The sequence below is a fragment of the Choristoneura fumiferana genome, chromosome 10 (assembly GCF_025370935.1).
Source record: "Choristoneura fumiferana chromosome 10, NRCan_CFum_1, whole genome shotgun sequence".
Lineage (NCBI taxonomy): Eukaryota > Metazoa > Arthropoda > Insecta > Lepidoptera > Tortricidae > Choristoneura > Choristoneura fumiferana.
The window spans coordinates 18,388,683-18,404,333 of record NC_133481.1 but is presented as its reverse complement, the minus strand read 5'-3'; the positions used below and the strand labels follow the sequence as shown (position 1 = coordinate 18,404,333).

The 15,651-nt window shown below is 40.2% G+C and overlaps 3 protein-coding genes across 3 annotated transcripts in view; 1 reads left to right on the top strand and 2 right to left on the bottom strand.

The window, feature by feature from the left end:
- Nucleotides 1-15,332, top strand: part of LOC141431691 (putative fatty acyl-CoA reductase CG5065) — a gene marked incomplete in the record, with an annotated part of 26,981 nt that extends 11,649 nt beyond the window's left edge. The window contains 5 exon segments of the mRNA XM_074092871.1: nucleotides 3,549-3,646; nucleotides 5,567-5,681; nucleotides 6,851-6,957; nucleotides 11,201-11,330; nucleotides 13,169-15,332. Of these exon segments, the coding sequence (XP_073948972.1) occupies nucleotides 3,549-3,646; nucleotides 5,567-5,681; nucleotides 6,851-6,957; nucleotides 11,201-11,330; nucleotides 13,169-13,430 (712 nt within the window).
- Nucleotides 1-15,651, bottom strand: part of GABA-B-R3 (gamma-aminobutyric acid type B receptor subunit 3) — a gene marked incomplete at its 3' end in the record, with an annotated part of 284,881 nt that overhangs the window by 69,706 nt on the left and 199,524 nt on the right. The window lies entirely within an intron of this gene.
- LOC141432229 (uncharacterized) lies at nucleotides 7-3,246 on the bottom strand. Its single transcript, XM_074093760.1, has 2 exons — nucleotides 2,000-3,246; nucleotides 7-1,219 (listed from the first exon to the last, which is right to left on the bottom strand). Exons 1-2 carry the CDS (start codon nucleotides 2,999-3,001, stop codon nucleotides 962-964), a joined length of 1,260 nt encoding a protein of 419 aa, XP_073949861.1. The 5' UTR covers nucleotides 3,002-3,246; the 3' UTR covers nucleotides 7-961.

Sequence of the window (15,651 nt, the reverse complement as noted above, 5' to 3'; positions counted from 1 at the left end):
CTAGGTTCTCCCGTGCGGCTTTTTTTAAAGCTCTTTTACACAATTTTACGGCCCCTTCGGCGGCACCGTTAGACGCTGGTTTGTATGGTGCTGAAAATGTATGTTTTATTCCATTGTTCCTCATAAAATTATCTATCTCTTGACTTGTAAACGGTGGCCCGTTGTCTGATACAATCTCTTTTGGAAGGCCAAACCTAGCAAATGTCTCCATCATTATCTTGATCACGGCAGTGGCTGTAGTTCTGGGTGTCATAAAAGCTTCAATCCATTTTGTCGTGGAGTCAATTATCACGAAAAATGTTTTGCCTTGCCAGGGTCCGAGAAAATCAATGTGAAGTCTGCTCCAAGCCTCTTGATAATATGGCCAAGGTTGTGGGGTCGATTTTGCGGGTGCCATTGCTTCTGCTGCACAAATAGAACATTTTCTGGCTATTTATTCAATGTCTTTGTCAATTCCGGGCCACAATACGAAACTTCTGGCAATGCCTTTCATTTTTACTATACCCTGGTGACTGCTGTGTAGTTCTTTTATTATCTCTGTTTTTAATGATTGTGAATCACCATACGATAACCCCACATGATGCATCCCCCTTCCACATACAACTCTTGCCTTCTAGTAAAATATGATTTCAAATCTTCCTCTAAGCAATTATTTGGCCAGCCACCTTTTATGTTAAGCATAACTTTTCTCAGAGTATCGTCTCGTTCCGTGGCTTTTTTTACATCCTCACTGGTCAGTGGAAGGAAATCTTGAACAAAATTTAAGTAGGTTATTTCTTGCTGGTTATCTTTGCTTACTTCTTTACAGGGTAACCTTGATAGCGCATCTGCAGCATTTCTGGCTGTAGGTATATATTCAATGTCATACTGATAACCGCCTAAAATGATGGCCCATCTTTGCATTCGGCTTGCGGCCATAATCGGAATTCCCGCTTTGTCCCCAAAAATGGTCACTAAGGGTTTATGATCTGTTCTTAGCACAAATCGACGACCATATAAGTATTGATGGAATTTCTTTACTGCGTATATGATTGCCAAAGCTTCTTTCTCGATTTGTGAATAAGCTTGTTCTGCTTTGTTCAATACCCGGGAAGCGTATGCTATGGCGCGCTCCGTGCCGTCCGGCCACCCGTGAGAGATCACGGCCCCCAAGCCCACGCTGCTCGCATCCGTGGTCAGTATCAGCGGCAGCTCCGGTGAGTAGTGAGCCAACGCTTCGCTGGAAGACAACAATTGTTTAACCTTATTAAATGCCTCTTCACATTCTGCAGTCCAAGTAAAACTAAACTCTTTCTTTAGCAATTTATATAAGGGAGCCAGTAGCGTGCTTATATTTCTTACGAATTTGGCATAATACATTGTCATACCAATAAAAGATCTCAGCTCGGTTACGTTACTCGGTGTTGACACACTTAATATGTCTTTAATTTTCTTGGGGCATGTATGAACCCCTCTGCTGCTTACCACATATCCTAGATAGGTGATTGTTTCTGATAAGAATGAGCATTTTTCCTTTTTAATTTTTAGTCCATATTTTTCTAATCTTTCGAAAACTGTATATAGATTTTCTATAAAAATTCCCGGGCTTGAGGACAAACCAAATTAAAAATTTCACAAGGTTTCGCAAAATTAACTATCCCTAAACTTTCACCTATCACTTCTATTCCAAGTTCCACAAGCCATTCCCGCCCAATAAGTTTGTTTTTCCGTTTTGTATCACATATAAATTTAATGGTTTTTTAACGTTCTTATACTTCACTAATGGTTTAATTCTACCTAAAGTTTTTACCGTTTCCCCGGTATAATATTTTAATCTTAAATTAGTTTCCTCTAGAAAACAATCTTTAAAATAGGTATCATAACAATGCGAACTGATACACGAGATTGTACTTCCCGTGTCAATTTCCATACATAGGTCTTTGTTGTTTACATTTAACGACAAAACGTACGGCTTATACCTACTGTGGAACTTGTTTTGCTTTACAAACGCAAGATTTACCTCTAAATCGTCCTCCTCGGAAGGTTGATTTACACTGTCTTCGACATAATTATGTTTAACTACACTCGACCACCGCGGGCACATCTTTTTTAAATGTCCCTCTTGGTTGCACACACGACATGTATATAATGTAAATTTGCATGTGGCAGTGGCATGATCCCGGCCACAAGCCAAACATTGCAATTGAGCGTGACCCATTTTTCGACTGTCCGTTGTTGTCTTCGTCGCAGCGCTTGCGCCGCCATTGCTCCATCGCTGCGCGCTCGGGTTGTTTCGGTACTCGTGGAATGCCGCCGTTCGTAGACCCTCGGAGTGACTCGGCCCCGGCCGCGCACCATCGCCGCGCGTCGACCCTACTCGGCTGCCGAAGCTACGTCCTCTCATTCGCCCCCGCGAAGTGCTGCTTGCTCCTATGGCACTGCTCACCGCGTAACACGAAGTTGTTGTACCGCCTCTGACGTCATCCACCGACTTGTGTCCCCGATCTTCTACCGCCGCTGCGTTTATCTCCGCCGCCTCCATTGCTACCGCCAAAGCACAAGCTTTTTTCATTTTAAGATCTTGTTCCGAAAAAAGCCTCAACCGAATACTTTCGTTGTATAATCCACACACTAATTGATCCCGAATGCTTTCGTCCAACCACGAACCAAAATCGCAAAATCTACTTAACTTTTTTAAGTCCGCTACATACTCGGCTATGGATTCGTTTCTACCTTGTTTGCGTTGACGAAATTTATATCGCTCGGCTAACACACTTGGTTTAGGTTGTAGATGATCGGCGAGTAATTTTACGATGACACTGTATGTCACATTCGCCGGCTTCTCGGGAGTGCACAAGGTTACCAAGAGCTCATAGCCTTCAGCACCGATTAGTGTGATTAATAGTGGTACCTTTCTGTCATCTTTCACGTCATTCACTATGAAATACTGCTCCAATCGGTCTTTATACGTCTCCCAGCTGCCTTTGTGAATATCGAAAGCTTCCAACTTGCCCACTGACATTTTTATTTTTCGTTCCACCCAAATCTTCACGAATTTAATCTTCCTTTGCGTAAGTCCGAACGCGACTCGTCGCCAATTGTTATGTTCACGCTATCTTGAGAGCTTTAGGGTATCCAGGTACAGCCAAACTACGGAGATGTGTTCTTAATCGCTTTATTCACCGGACTGACGTACATGACAAAGCTTCAGTGACATGGCATATGATGTGCTTAAAGCTACCCTCTTTGAGTACATACATCACAATTACCTTCTATTTAAGAATCCAACAACAAAGATCATTTGTGACGCAATATTATCGGGTTGCTATAAAAAAAAAACCTAATATCATAGGCTAAGGCTTAGCCTTCTGAACCTAACCTATCCCAGTCGCTTCTGCTACAAACCGTCCGAAAAGCCGTCCGAAGCATAAAAACCCGAAGATTATAATCCCGAAGTTTAATATACCTACATCAGATCGATCTTATATCATCTTTATTCTTTATTTGATTGACAAAAGAATATACGAGTTTTTTTTTTTTAATATTTAATAATTTTCTGTTGCAGAGGAATTCCCTAACACTTACACGTTTTCAAAAGCCCTGGCCGAGACGCTGCTAGTTGAGCGACGCGCGCGCATTCCGCTCGTCATTCTCAGACCCTCCGTTGGTATGCTTTGTTACCCTAACGTTTATTATACTAGACTAAAAAAAAAAAACCGCAAGAATAAATAAAGTCTGTGGTAGAGGTGAGACGTACTAGGCAAAACGCGGACGGAGTCTTGCGAGTACGCGTCCACAAAAGACTAGATCCAAAGACTAGGTCCACGAGTATCTACGAGTACTTAACTCAATTGACTCATTGCGTAAACAAAATGATTCCCGTAAATGCGTCCCGTAATAGTTTTAGTAGTTTTACGAATATCGAACTACCGAATTCACGTCACAGTTCAGTCTTCACACTTCATATTTGTTTAATTTTAACTTATATTAAATACCGACTAAAAACTTCCGTTCATACTTTATACAGGCTTAGGATTGTCAGCAATTTTTATAAAATTTTCATTTAAAAAGTGTACATAAATGCTAGTTTCCAAGTTGGCGGAACGTTGTCAGCCGCCGTACTCCTAAATACTCGTACGCTAAAAGAATCGCGGGCGGGAACGCGTACTCACGCGTCCAAGCCAAAACCTATTCCAAAAACCTATTCCAGTAAATACGTCTCACCTCTAGTCTGTGGATTAATTAAAAAGAAATGTAAAAGTCAAAATACCACGCACAGGACTTATCACCCTAACACACACGAGTAATATACGTACGTACGTGCGTGGTATTTTGACTATGAGTGAAAATCACGAAAGTTTAAGACGTTATAAGAAATAAAATTACTACGACCCAATAAAACTATTTAAGCGTAAATATGCCATTTTGTGTAGTGATCGAAATACATATAAACATTTGACATAACGATCGGGGGCATAATATCATTTTACATGTAGGTCCCACGTATGATTTAAAAACTAAAATAAAAAAAACCACCGACACAATAAACGCCAGCAACCAGGAAAAATTAAATTAAACGCCGCCAAGAAAGACAACTAAAAAGTAAATAATAATTATGCACTACCTACCTGTTGCTCCCGACTTCATCTGCGAAGAATTCGTTTATCCCTATCCCGCGGGGACTATGCTGATTTCCCGCAAAATTAGCCTAAGTTACTTTAGTATAAGTACCTAGTAATATTTTTTTTTATCTAAGCGTCGTCGGTGTCCAATACAACATATGTACTTTAGTTTCCTGTTAACCTTAGCGGTCCCCCGACACCGACGACGCTTCGATAAAAAAAATTAATAGGTACTTATACTAAATTAACTTAGGCTAATTTTGCGGGAAATCAGCATAGTCCCCGTGGTTGCGATTTTGTGTCATTCGTTTACTTTTCGTTGTTATGTCCTCGTAAAATGTACCTACATTATTTTCAATATGACTGAACTAAAATAATTTCCTTGCTCACCCGCGACCTTACGATAGCTAAGGTTATGCAAAAGTTGTTAGAGTCTAACAACTGGTAGCATGGTGTACGGTTGTGTCACTCTGAAGATGAGCTCTGGTTGAGTTCGAAACGCGTCAGTGTAGTGTGGTGGTGGTGATAGATGGGTTTGTGTGATTTGTGTGTGTTCTTACAGTGTGGAGGTGGAGGAACTGCATGAACACGCATATTTTGCATAAGCTTAGCTATCGTAAGGTCGCGGGTGAGCAAGGAAATTATTTTAGTTCATTGATATGGACCTCCGCAAAGTAACGCCTGATTCAATAAATTATTCAATATGACTATCATTATATTAGACTATTCATTTATTTTGGGTGTAGCTTGTTGCCATGGTATAAGCAGTATAATTATAAGTATTGCAAACATTTTTATAATAAAGTGTGTAAGAGCGATGTCTCCGGAGTTACGAGACAGAATAATAATTATACACTTGAAAGTTGACTGACCCAAACATGATGTTTATTAGTGATGCCAGCAGTATCGGAGCCCATGGGAAGGCTGGGTTGACAGTTATCAAGGTGCCGTGGCTTTGTTCATAGCTACTGCCAAAGGCTGGATTCGGGTGGTGCAGGGGCGGGAGTCTGTAGTGGCTGACCTCATACCTGTGGACTACGTCACAAATATGGCAATTCTTGCCGCTTCCCAATGCGCAGGGTAAGTACTGTGATAGGTGTGTCCTGCCACTAGCAATGTAAAGCAAATTTCGTTTTGGCAACCCTAAAAATAAGTTAGCCGTGGCGTCCTAGTGGTTCGACCTATCGCGTCTTAGGTCTTGTTCGTTCTGACCCGCCGCCCGCGGCGTGCAGCGGCTGGCGGTAGACGCTGGACGCCGCGGACAGCGGTTGTTTGGTCGTTCTAGAACGTAATCGCGGCTGCAAAAGCGGCGGCGGATTCTGAGCTTTTAATAACACCCCTCTTTTTGCGTCGGGGGCTTAAAACAAAAGAAAAAGAAGAACAATAAGTTAAGTTCGTCTATCTCTTTGGTAAATTTTTCCTTATTGAACGCTAGCGTTCACCCGCCGCAATGCTGCAAAATAACTAAAAAACCAGCCAAGAGCGTGTCGGACACACCCAAAATAGGGTTCCGTAGCCATTACGAAAAAAATAAGTTATATTTTTCTAAGGATTTCGTATTTTATACGGAATCTTCCAAGTTTAGGTATATTTTATACCTTAGGCTGCTATTTACTCATAAACTACTAATAATTCTCAAGCAAACTTAGCCGTTATAGTTTTTCTTGAAAGTTTGATATACTTACTACTAGTCTGAATTTTCAAAAAAATTTCCACCCGCCGGTTTAGATTGTAGGGGGGGGGGGGGGAGACGCTCGTTTTTAATGAAAATTTTCACTTTAAAGTTGAATATTTTGCAAACAAATCACTGAATCGAAAAATCGTCTTTGCAAACCCCTAATGGTTTTTAAATACCTATCCAACGATATCCCACACTAAAGGCCCAATGGTGCACCCACTCGCACCATTGAGTTTTTGAGAATTTATGATCGAAACTCGTAATTGTAGTATGTGCGAGTCAAATCTTGCAAGTTAAATGTAATCCACTTTCAGTGGTCAGATTGATTTGCAATTTACCATACTTATGTAAATCTGGTGACAATACAATAATCTGGTAGTGACATCTTGATAGTCCAGCCAAGATCGTCTCCGTAGGACGGAACTCCTCAACGGTTAATGGCGTCGTTTTGAAATTTGGTACTAAAATGTAGTTTGGATGAAAATGCAAGTACAGTCAGGAAACAAGCTTGTATTATAAATTTTTTTTAACCAAAACTTATTTATTTCACGAAGAAAATGGTCTGTTTCAGATGCAAGCAGGTACAAGTGTTTAATTGCTGCTCAGGTACAGTCAATCCAGTGACATGGTTACAAGCTGACCGTTTTTATATAGAAGAAGCAAAAAAAGATGGATTTAGTAAGTCTATTCATAACTTATGTCATACATTTACGGGGGTTTCTATTGGGCAAACTACCACGGGGCCCATATATAGATTTAGCTACGTTTTAAGCAACTAGTTTTCATTTGTGTTTCTATTAATAAATTTCCTTCATTAATTATTTAATTTCCTTTTTTTAGGGTTCCGGAGCCAAAATTGCAAAAACGGAACCCTTATAGTTTCGTCAAGTCCGTCTGTCTTTCTGTCTGTCCGTCCGTCCGTATGTCACAGGCATTTTACTCGAAAACTACAAGATGTATATCAATTAAATTTGGAGTACAGATGTCTTGTCAAAGCCGCTATTTAGTTTTGTAGTTAAATTACAAAAATAAATATTTATAAGGGGGCACTCCATACACGTAACAGAAATTGAATTGTTTTTTAACTCGCATCAACGTGTGGCACAAAGTTCGAGAGCTCTTTTGAAAACATAGTAAGTTTAGTAAACTTTTTTGATTAAGTGAACATTTCCGGAAATAATCGCTCCCAAAGTAGCAAAAATTGTTTAATTTATCTAGATATGTATTAATGTCACCCGCTTAGTTAGATAATTTAGTCAAATTTGTTGTATAGCAGTTATGAAATTAAAATTATCTCCAGTAAAACCACACGGAGTGCAGAGTAAACAAACACGGCCGGTCAGCAGGCCACGGCCGCCATTGCATACGCAGCGCCACCAGTGGCCAAAAAAGAAACTTTTTTACGATGTGCCCGGTACAGAGCTAGGAATATCGACGAATGCGTTGCTCTAATCGATCTGCCGTATTATTTCTCAGGAACATCGTGATATGCCTGGCCAACATTTAGGCATAATATCATGAAATGGCGGCGTTTCGTGATACGCTTAGGAATTTCGTGATCTGGCGGATTTTACGATCGGCCGCCGACAGATACGCAGTATTTGGGTCAATCAACTTTTAAGTGTATGTAATTCTGTCCCGTAACTCGGGAGACAATCAGTGATACACTTTCTTAGATTTTTTTTGCAATATTATGCTATTAGCATGATAAGATGAGCCATGATGGAATTGCCTTAAAACTGTCACAACTCCCAACTTTTAGTGGGTTTTTGCACCCCGTGCAATACAAACAAACATACAAAAGTCCCGGTCTCATTTGAAAACTAGGAAACAGAAATAGATTAAATTTTGTAAGTATGGACTAGACGTAATTATCTATGCCTGTGCTTTTTCTGATTTTCATATAAATGTGTTATATCAGAATAACAGGAGCTCAAAAGTCGTCAAAAAAAAGATGTCAACTTTGCACGAGAATTACAGACTAATAAAGCATTTTTACAAAAATCGAAAAAACCACAGGCATAGAAAATATAATGAATATCTTGATTGTAAAATATCATTGATTTTTGTGCTATACTTTTCGTATAATATGAGGACAACGAAACCCAAAATTCAACCGACCAAATCTTGTAAAACCTACAGCTATCTCGATATAAATTACGAACGTCGTTGCGGAAGGCATGGGGGGAGGCTGCGAGCGCTTATGTCACGAGCGATAAAGACAGCGCAATATCCCAAACGAATACCTAATGCGGCCGCGCGGCCGGCAGGGACACTTCTCTTTATATGTAACTAGGAGACGTTACCATGGCAACAAGCTACACTGAAAAGTTTATTGACCGATTTACGTATATAGGCGGATTTTCATTATCCTCAATGACATGTCCTTGCACATGAAACAACATGAAGTTATGACCCATCTCACTTCTGAGCCATGTTTACAAGCTGTTTTCCAGCGTCATCACAAATCGCCTCGCACGCAGGTTTGACGACTTCCAGCCTCCCGAACAAGCCGGCTTCCGAAAAGGCTATAGTACTGTGGACCATATATATGCGTTGCGGCAGGTTATACAGAAGACCGAAGAGAACCTTCCACTTTGCCTTGCATTTGAGGAGTACGAGAAAGCCTTCGATTTGATCAGGACTTGGGCTGTGCTGCAAGCTCTCCAGCGGTGCCAAGTTGTCTACCGGTATATGGAAGCGTTGAAATGTCTGTACGAAAACGCCACTATGCCCGTCCGATTACAGGACCAGAGCACGAGCCTATTCATCTGCAGCGGGGAGTCAGACAAGGAGATGTGATCTCTCCGAAACTGTTCACCGCTGCATTGGAGGATGCTTTTAAGATTCTGGACTGGAAAGGACGAGGCATTAATATTAATGGCGATTACTTCACTCACCTTTGATTCGCCGACGATATTGTAGTTAAGGCTGGAGGACCCCAGTGCTATGCTCGCTGATCTCAGCAGAGTTTCCGACCAAGTTGACCTGAAAAGGAATATGGACAAGACGAAAGCCATGTCTAATGATGTCCAGGTTGTGCCAACTCCCGTTATAGTAGGAGGCTCTGCGCTCGAAGTTGTTGATAACTATGTATACCTGGGACAAACGGTCCAGTTAGGTAGGTCCAACTTCGAGAAAGAGATCACTCGTCGAATCCGACTCGGCTGGGTATGATGAGTTGTTGATTATTAAAAACAAGTAAGATGTTAAAATAAGGGAAATTCCTTGTGTTATTTATTACACAATATGTAATTAGTACCTAACTAATAAAATAATCTTACTGGAGACCATAAATTGCAGAAGGGGAAATAAGATAGGACACTTGATACGACACGACAATTTCTTTTTGAGCCTGCTGGAAGGAAAGTAGAAGGAAGACGAAGAAGAGGAAGACCAAGATTGACCTATTTTGACCAGGTGAAGGAGAAACTGGGTGCTGTGTCGTATCAGGACGTCAAACAGCTGGCCGAAGACCGTGCGGAGTGGCGTTTACTCCACCGACAAGAGCGTAGCTCTTAATTTAAGAAGAAGAAGAATTAATAACTAGAATTAACACTTTCTCAAACACAACTTTGAGCGAGTTTAGTGTGATTTTGATCTTATTATTATGTTGTTAGTCTTGTAACTTTTAAATTCTTAACTATTTTTCAAATTATTCTTCATTTAATTGATTAGCAGAGCATAGTCTTAGCATACCACTTAAAAATGTTTACAATTTCACAACATTTACAAGTTTTAGAATCAATAAACCTAAAACCGGTAATTTACCGGTTAACCGGTACCGGCTTACTTTAGTCGGTAATTTACCGGTAATCAGATTTGGCCGGTAATTGCATTCCCTACTGGGTAGCGTTCGGGAAGCTTCGCGGTGTCTTTTCATCTAAATTACCGCAGTGTTTGAAGTTAAAAGTCTTTGACCAATGGTGCTGCCAGTGATGACATACGGATCTGAGACGAAGGCGTTAACGATGGGCCTCATGAGGAAGCTCAAAATCACTCAGAGGGCTATGGAGATGGCTATGCTGGGGATTTCTCTGCGGGATAGAATCAGAAATTATGACATCCGCAGTAGAACTAAGGTTACCGACATAGCTCGAAACTGAAGTGGCAGAGGGCGAGGCACATTGCTCGTAGGACTGATGGCCGATGGGGTCAGAAGGTTCTCGAATGGCGTCCGCGGGCCGGCAGACGAGCTGTCGGTAGGCTTCCAACAAGATGGAGCGACGACCTGGTTAAGATCGCGGGATCGCGGTGGATGCGGAAAGTACAAGACCGGTCTGAGTGGAGAGCCTCGGGGAGGCCTATGTCCAGCAGTGGACGTCTTTCGGCTGACATGATGACGATGATAAAAATCTCATCCACACTGTAAAAGCAACTCCTTTTAACAAAAAGTTTTTTAGTTTTTTGTGAAACAATGAGTTATATGTGGTAGACTTAAGGTTAATAGGCAGCCTGTTGTACAGTATTGCAGCTTGATGGCTAGAATACCAAGGCGTAAGATGACGTTCATTTTGCTCTTCGCGCGTTTCATTCTTGAGAAATTTTGTAAGTAGCACTAGAACATATAAACTAGGTACTGTCAATATTTCTAGTTTTTGAAAATAATTTCTACAAGATATCCTTTAAGGAATTCGAAGCATGGTACAAACTACTCTATTTTGAATTATACGTAAGTGCTCTATTGATGTTGTATTTGAAGCTGTTTCCCCGGATTTTAATGCTTTATCTCAATTTGGATTCTATCATTGCAAAATAAACTGTTTTGAGCTGCTGTATACCCATGACCTCCCTAAGGCGCCGTAGGGCATAACATCCTGACGCTATTGAGCTCTCAACAGCTTCTAGTTCATGCTTCCAATTTAGAGGGAATCAACACGCACACAAAGACATTTTACACGAATGCTGAGTTTGATTTCAGATGACTTGGCCTGTATCTTTCTCTGCATGGTACAGCATGCAAGTGTGCAGAAGCTCATGAGTTTTTTCATCGAAACACTGCCAGCGTACTTCTTAGACTTGTTACGGATATTGGGAAGACAGTCACCCAGGTACTTAGTGGATATTTGCTTTAAGCATGATTTCCAGAGGGCGGACGACGGATGCAATTTACGTCAAAATTATGTCGAACAATATACGTTATGTGGATATGACTACAATTGGTTTAAAAAAGAGAACATAGTTGAAAAATAGTTGGATAATTTTATTGTTGTAGTAAATAGTCGTATTTTATTTTATATTACATATTTTCAGTGCATTCCTTTTATAGCTCACTTTCCACTTATGTAGGGAAAAATTACCTCTTTACATCTACAGGTGTAAGTGGTACGTATTTGTAAAGTGATACTTCAGCATTATTAGGAAGATTATCACCATCACTCAAATTTCTATACATTTTTACCCAAAAATATTAATCGAAGTTTAATTATTGAAAGTTAAATTAGTTTAAAGTCTTATCCATCTTATGCTTTCGTCACCATATTGCATCCATCGTCCGCCCTTTAATGATTTCCACCAAATGGCTCGTATTGGATCGGATCGGAAAGAATTTTACAATCTTTTAGTCTTTTTAGGGTTCCGTACACAAATTGTATTTTTTTTTTAACAAAAAATGGAACCGACTTTAAAAACCTTCAAAATAATTTTCTACTAGTTTAAAGTCGGTGCCTGAGCACGAGCCAGCAGGAGTGGAACTATAAGTCGTCTACCTTATCTACATTCTATATATTGGGCTTCAATCACTCCTGCTTGCTCATGCTGAGGCACTGATTTCAAACTAGTAGATAATTATTTTCAAGGTTTTGGAAGTAGGTTAAATTTTTTGCAAAAAAAAAAATATTGGTTTATAGAGGTTTTTAGCCCAAGTGTATCTTACATCGATTCCATTAAGCTCAAACACGGCATTGTTATATTATGTTATATCAGAGTCGGTATCCGGTGTCGGTACCGGTATACCTACGGTCTTCTTTATCAGGTTCAGATCACCAAATGATACTTTCTGAATGTAAATACTTGACTTGGTGTTAAAAATGCCAAAATAGTTTATAGGTATGCTTTAAAAATTCGAGGGTTTGCCCTCGATTTCTCTAAGATCCCATCATCAGATCCTGACTTGGTTTCTGTGGGCTTACCTCGGAAGTATGTCCTTTAGAACAAAAAAAGTTTGAAGTTCGGCCCACAATTGGCGGAGTTACCGCGTAAGAAACACTAAAAAAAAACATACAGACGAATTGAGAACCTCCTTTTTTGAAGTCGGTTGAAAACGGAAACCCTATTACTAAGACTTCGCTGTCCGTCTGTCTGTCCATCTGTCACCAGGCTGTTATCTCATGAACGGTGCTAATTAGACAGTTGAATTTTTCACAGATTATGTATAACTGTGACCGCTATAACAACAAATACTAAAAACGAAATAAATAAATGTTTAACGGAGGTTCCCATAGGTACAACAACCATGATTTTTTTGCCGGTTTTTGGTAATACAATAAAACCTGGGTAACTGGCACACTAAGGGACCTGCAAATTTGTCTCTCTTATAGAGGTATTAATAGGATGAAATAAAGCCGAATATGGGCAATCAGGGGAAAAGACTAGTGTTGTTTTGAAAATTGGTACAGTTATACCTTGCAGTATCCAGATGAACATACTAAAAGTCCTCAAGGGTGGGAGTGTGCTGATGGAGTAAGGGGGGGTTGAAGGTACCTTTTTTAGGTTTTTGCTCATATCTCGAATATTTGTACAAATAGCATTATGATTACTTCGGACAAAAGTTTATACATAAAATATCCTACAAATTTGGTCATATTCATTTTTTCTCTACTATTTATACCTACTTTAGGAGCTACGGGTTGTGTACGTGGTGTGTGTTTATTCACATGAATCTTCGCAGATACATAAGATCAATATCAAAGTTGGCGAATCTTCGCAACGAACTACGGGTCTTCACCTCTACCACCTGGCAGTTCCGCTGCGAGCGTGCGCTCGCGCTGGCAACTACCCAACCCGCTGCTGCGGGCCCCTTCCCCTGCTGCGCCCGCGACATCCAATGGCGGCCCTACCTCGCTGCTTGCCACAGAGGCGTGGTCGCCTATTTATTTAATAGGAACGGCAATGTTAATGCTGGTGGTACTTACAGACGTTTGGACGTTTAAGTTGAGAATTTTGTTATCGTCATCATCAGTATCATCATCATGTTAAATATATTGACCCGGATAACTCACGTCTTAAATTTAGTTTAGCCCGACATGTTTCGGGCTAATCCGTAGCCCTTCGTCTTCGGAGCAACGCGACTCGGCGGCTGCTGCAACATGCTGAGTGCGCGTGTTGCAGCAGCCGCCACGCCACCAACTGACGATTCCGAACTGTTTCATTTACCAAACTGTTTCCTTTCCCAATTCACGATTTTCTATGATGATTGGTTATTTGGAGTCTTTTTGTGTTTTTTATTTCAACTCCAATTTTTTTCACTATTACGGTCATCCCGTAAAACCATATCAAAAATACAAACTGAGACATGGATGCACAGAAAAACCAGACAAAGAGACCAGCGCTGGGAATCGAACCCAGGTCCTCAGCATTCCGTGCTGCGTGCCATACCTCTACACTACCACTGGACAGGAGTACTGATACGAATTTAACCTATGCACCCATATCTCAAGTTGCTTATTTCAACTACGCTACTTAAGCAGCAGCACTAGCAACATCTATGTTTCGCTCTCATCGAGATACGTAACAAACTTTCGGCACTAACCGCTGAAGGGGTATGGCACGCAGCACGGAATGCTGAGGATCTGAGTTCGATTCCCAGCGCTGGTCTCTTTTTCTGGTTTTTCTGTGCATCCATGTCTCAGTTTGTATTTTAGATATGATTTTCTATGAAACCGTGTTTTTTTTAAACTTTCATAAAACAAACCTTACCTGACCTACTGTGTTCTATAAAAGCATAAGAAAATACACTGAGTAAAATTATTGACGGTTTCGGAGAAAATTCATGGTTGGGAAATGAAACAGTTGGTAAATGAAATATTTGGCAAACAATAAATCTGCGAAAGGGCAGAACCCGATACCGTTCAGTTGCTTCGGTTGAAAGTTGTCTGCATCGACCGAGAATCCGCGGCTGTAGTCAAACAGGGGCGCCAACTTAGGGGTAATAAGGCGCATGGGATTTTTTAGGGGCTTAATATTTTTAGGGGTATATTTAGGGATTTTGCCATACTATGTTTGTGTGATATAGGAAACGAAATTATTTATTTATGCCAACAAAAAATTACAGCATGACAGTAAACAATGCGCTGTAAAATTCAAATTAGACAAAACACATACGAGATATACGAGTTACTACTAAATATATCAAAATTACCATAGGTGTCCTTACAGCATTTGAAAAGTTCCCTTTATTTCCTTAAGATCCAATAATCAGATCCTGATTTGGTGGTTATGGGATCTAATTTAAAGTATTTCTAGACGAACGCACAAAAAAATTCAAATCGGTTCCTAAATGATAGAGTTCTGAGGTAAACATAAAAAAAGAAAAATAGAACCGAAGTGATAACCTTATTTTTTGAAGTCACGTGAAAAAATACGTCCATCGTACGTCGTCCAACCGTAGAGTAGCAGCGTATCGTATCATAAGGCCGTATCATTAAGTGTGGATGCTATCCGTATCCCCTTTGATGATTGGAGAAAAACCACCACGAGAGCGATCACAGCGTATCGCGTATCAAATCATAACTTCATATCGTGATACAGTATCAAAATAAGTCTATACTTACCGATCTTGATACGCGTATCCGATCGCGAGTGTGCGTATACAATATACCCGTATCAACATCGATCCCGAGCGATCAGATACGGCGCGCCGCATGATCGCGCTGTTTTTGCATCCACACTAGCGATCTTGATACGCGTCGGTGCAACGCTACGGAGATACGATACGAGAAAATGATACAAATGTGGACCCGGCTCTACGCTGCGCTTGCCGATCTGCGTTCTTCATTTGATTCTCGAATTGTTTGCAGTCTGTGTTGTTATTGTAGTGATAAAAAAATATACAAGTTTTGGTAACATTTCGTTTTTTTTCTTTTTATACTTATAAACATACAAACACATACATACAATATATAATACATACAAACACACAAACCACCTTTTAAGATGGACAAACATACAAACACACAACATAAACACTTTCCCATTTATAATATTATTAGTATGGATTATTTGGAGGCCATTCGTGAACCTTTTTAATAGGTTACATATTTGAAAATCGAAAATTAAAATATCGATTGCTATCACAATATCGAAACCTTTGGTTAAAATGTCTAAGGTTGAAATGATGAGTGTATAAAATATCGAATGATTAAAAATGTCTAT

Bases quoted from the DNA above. Each gene is read 5' to 3' on its own strand.
- LOC141432229 (XM_074093760.1), bottom strand. From the start codon at position 3,001: ATGTCAGTGGGCAAGTTGGAAGCTTTCGATATTCACAAAGGCAGCTGG. The intron at 1,220-1,999 runs GTAAATCTTGCG...GTTGTCTTCCAG, and splicing joins CCGAGGAGGACGATTTAGAG to CGAAGCGTTGGCTCACTACT.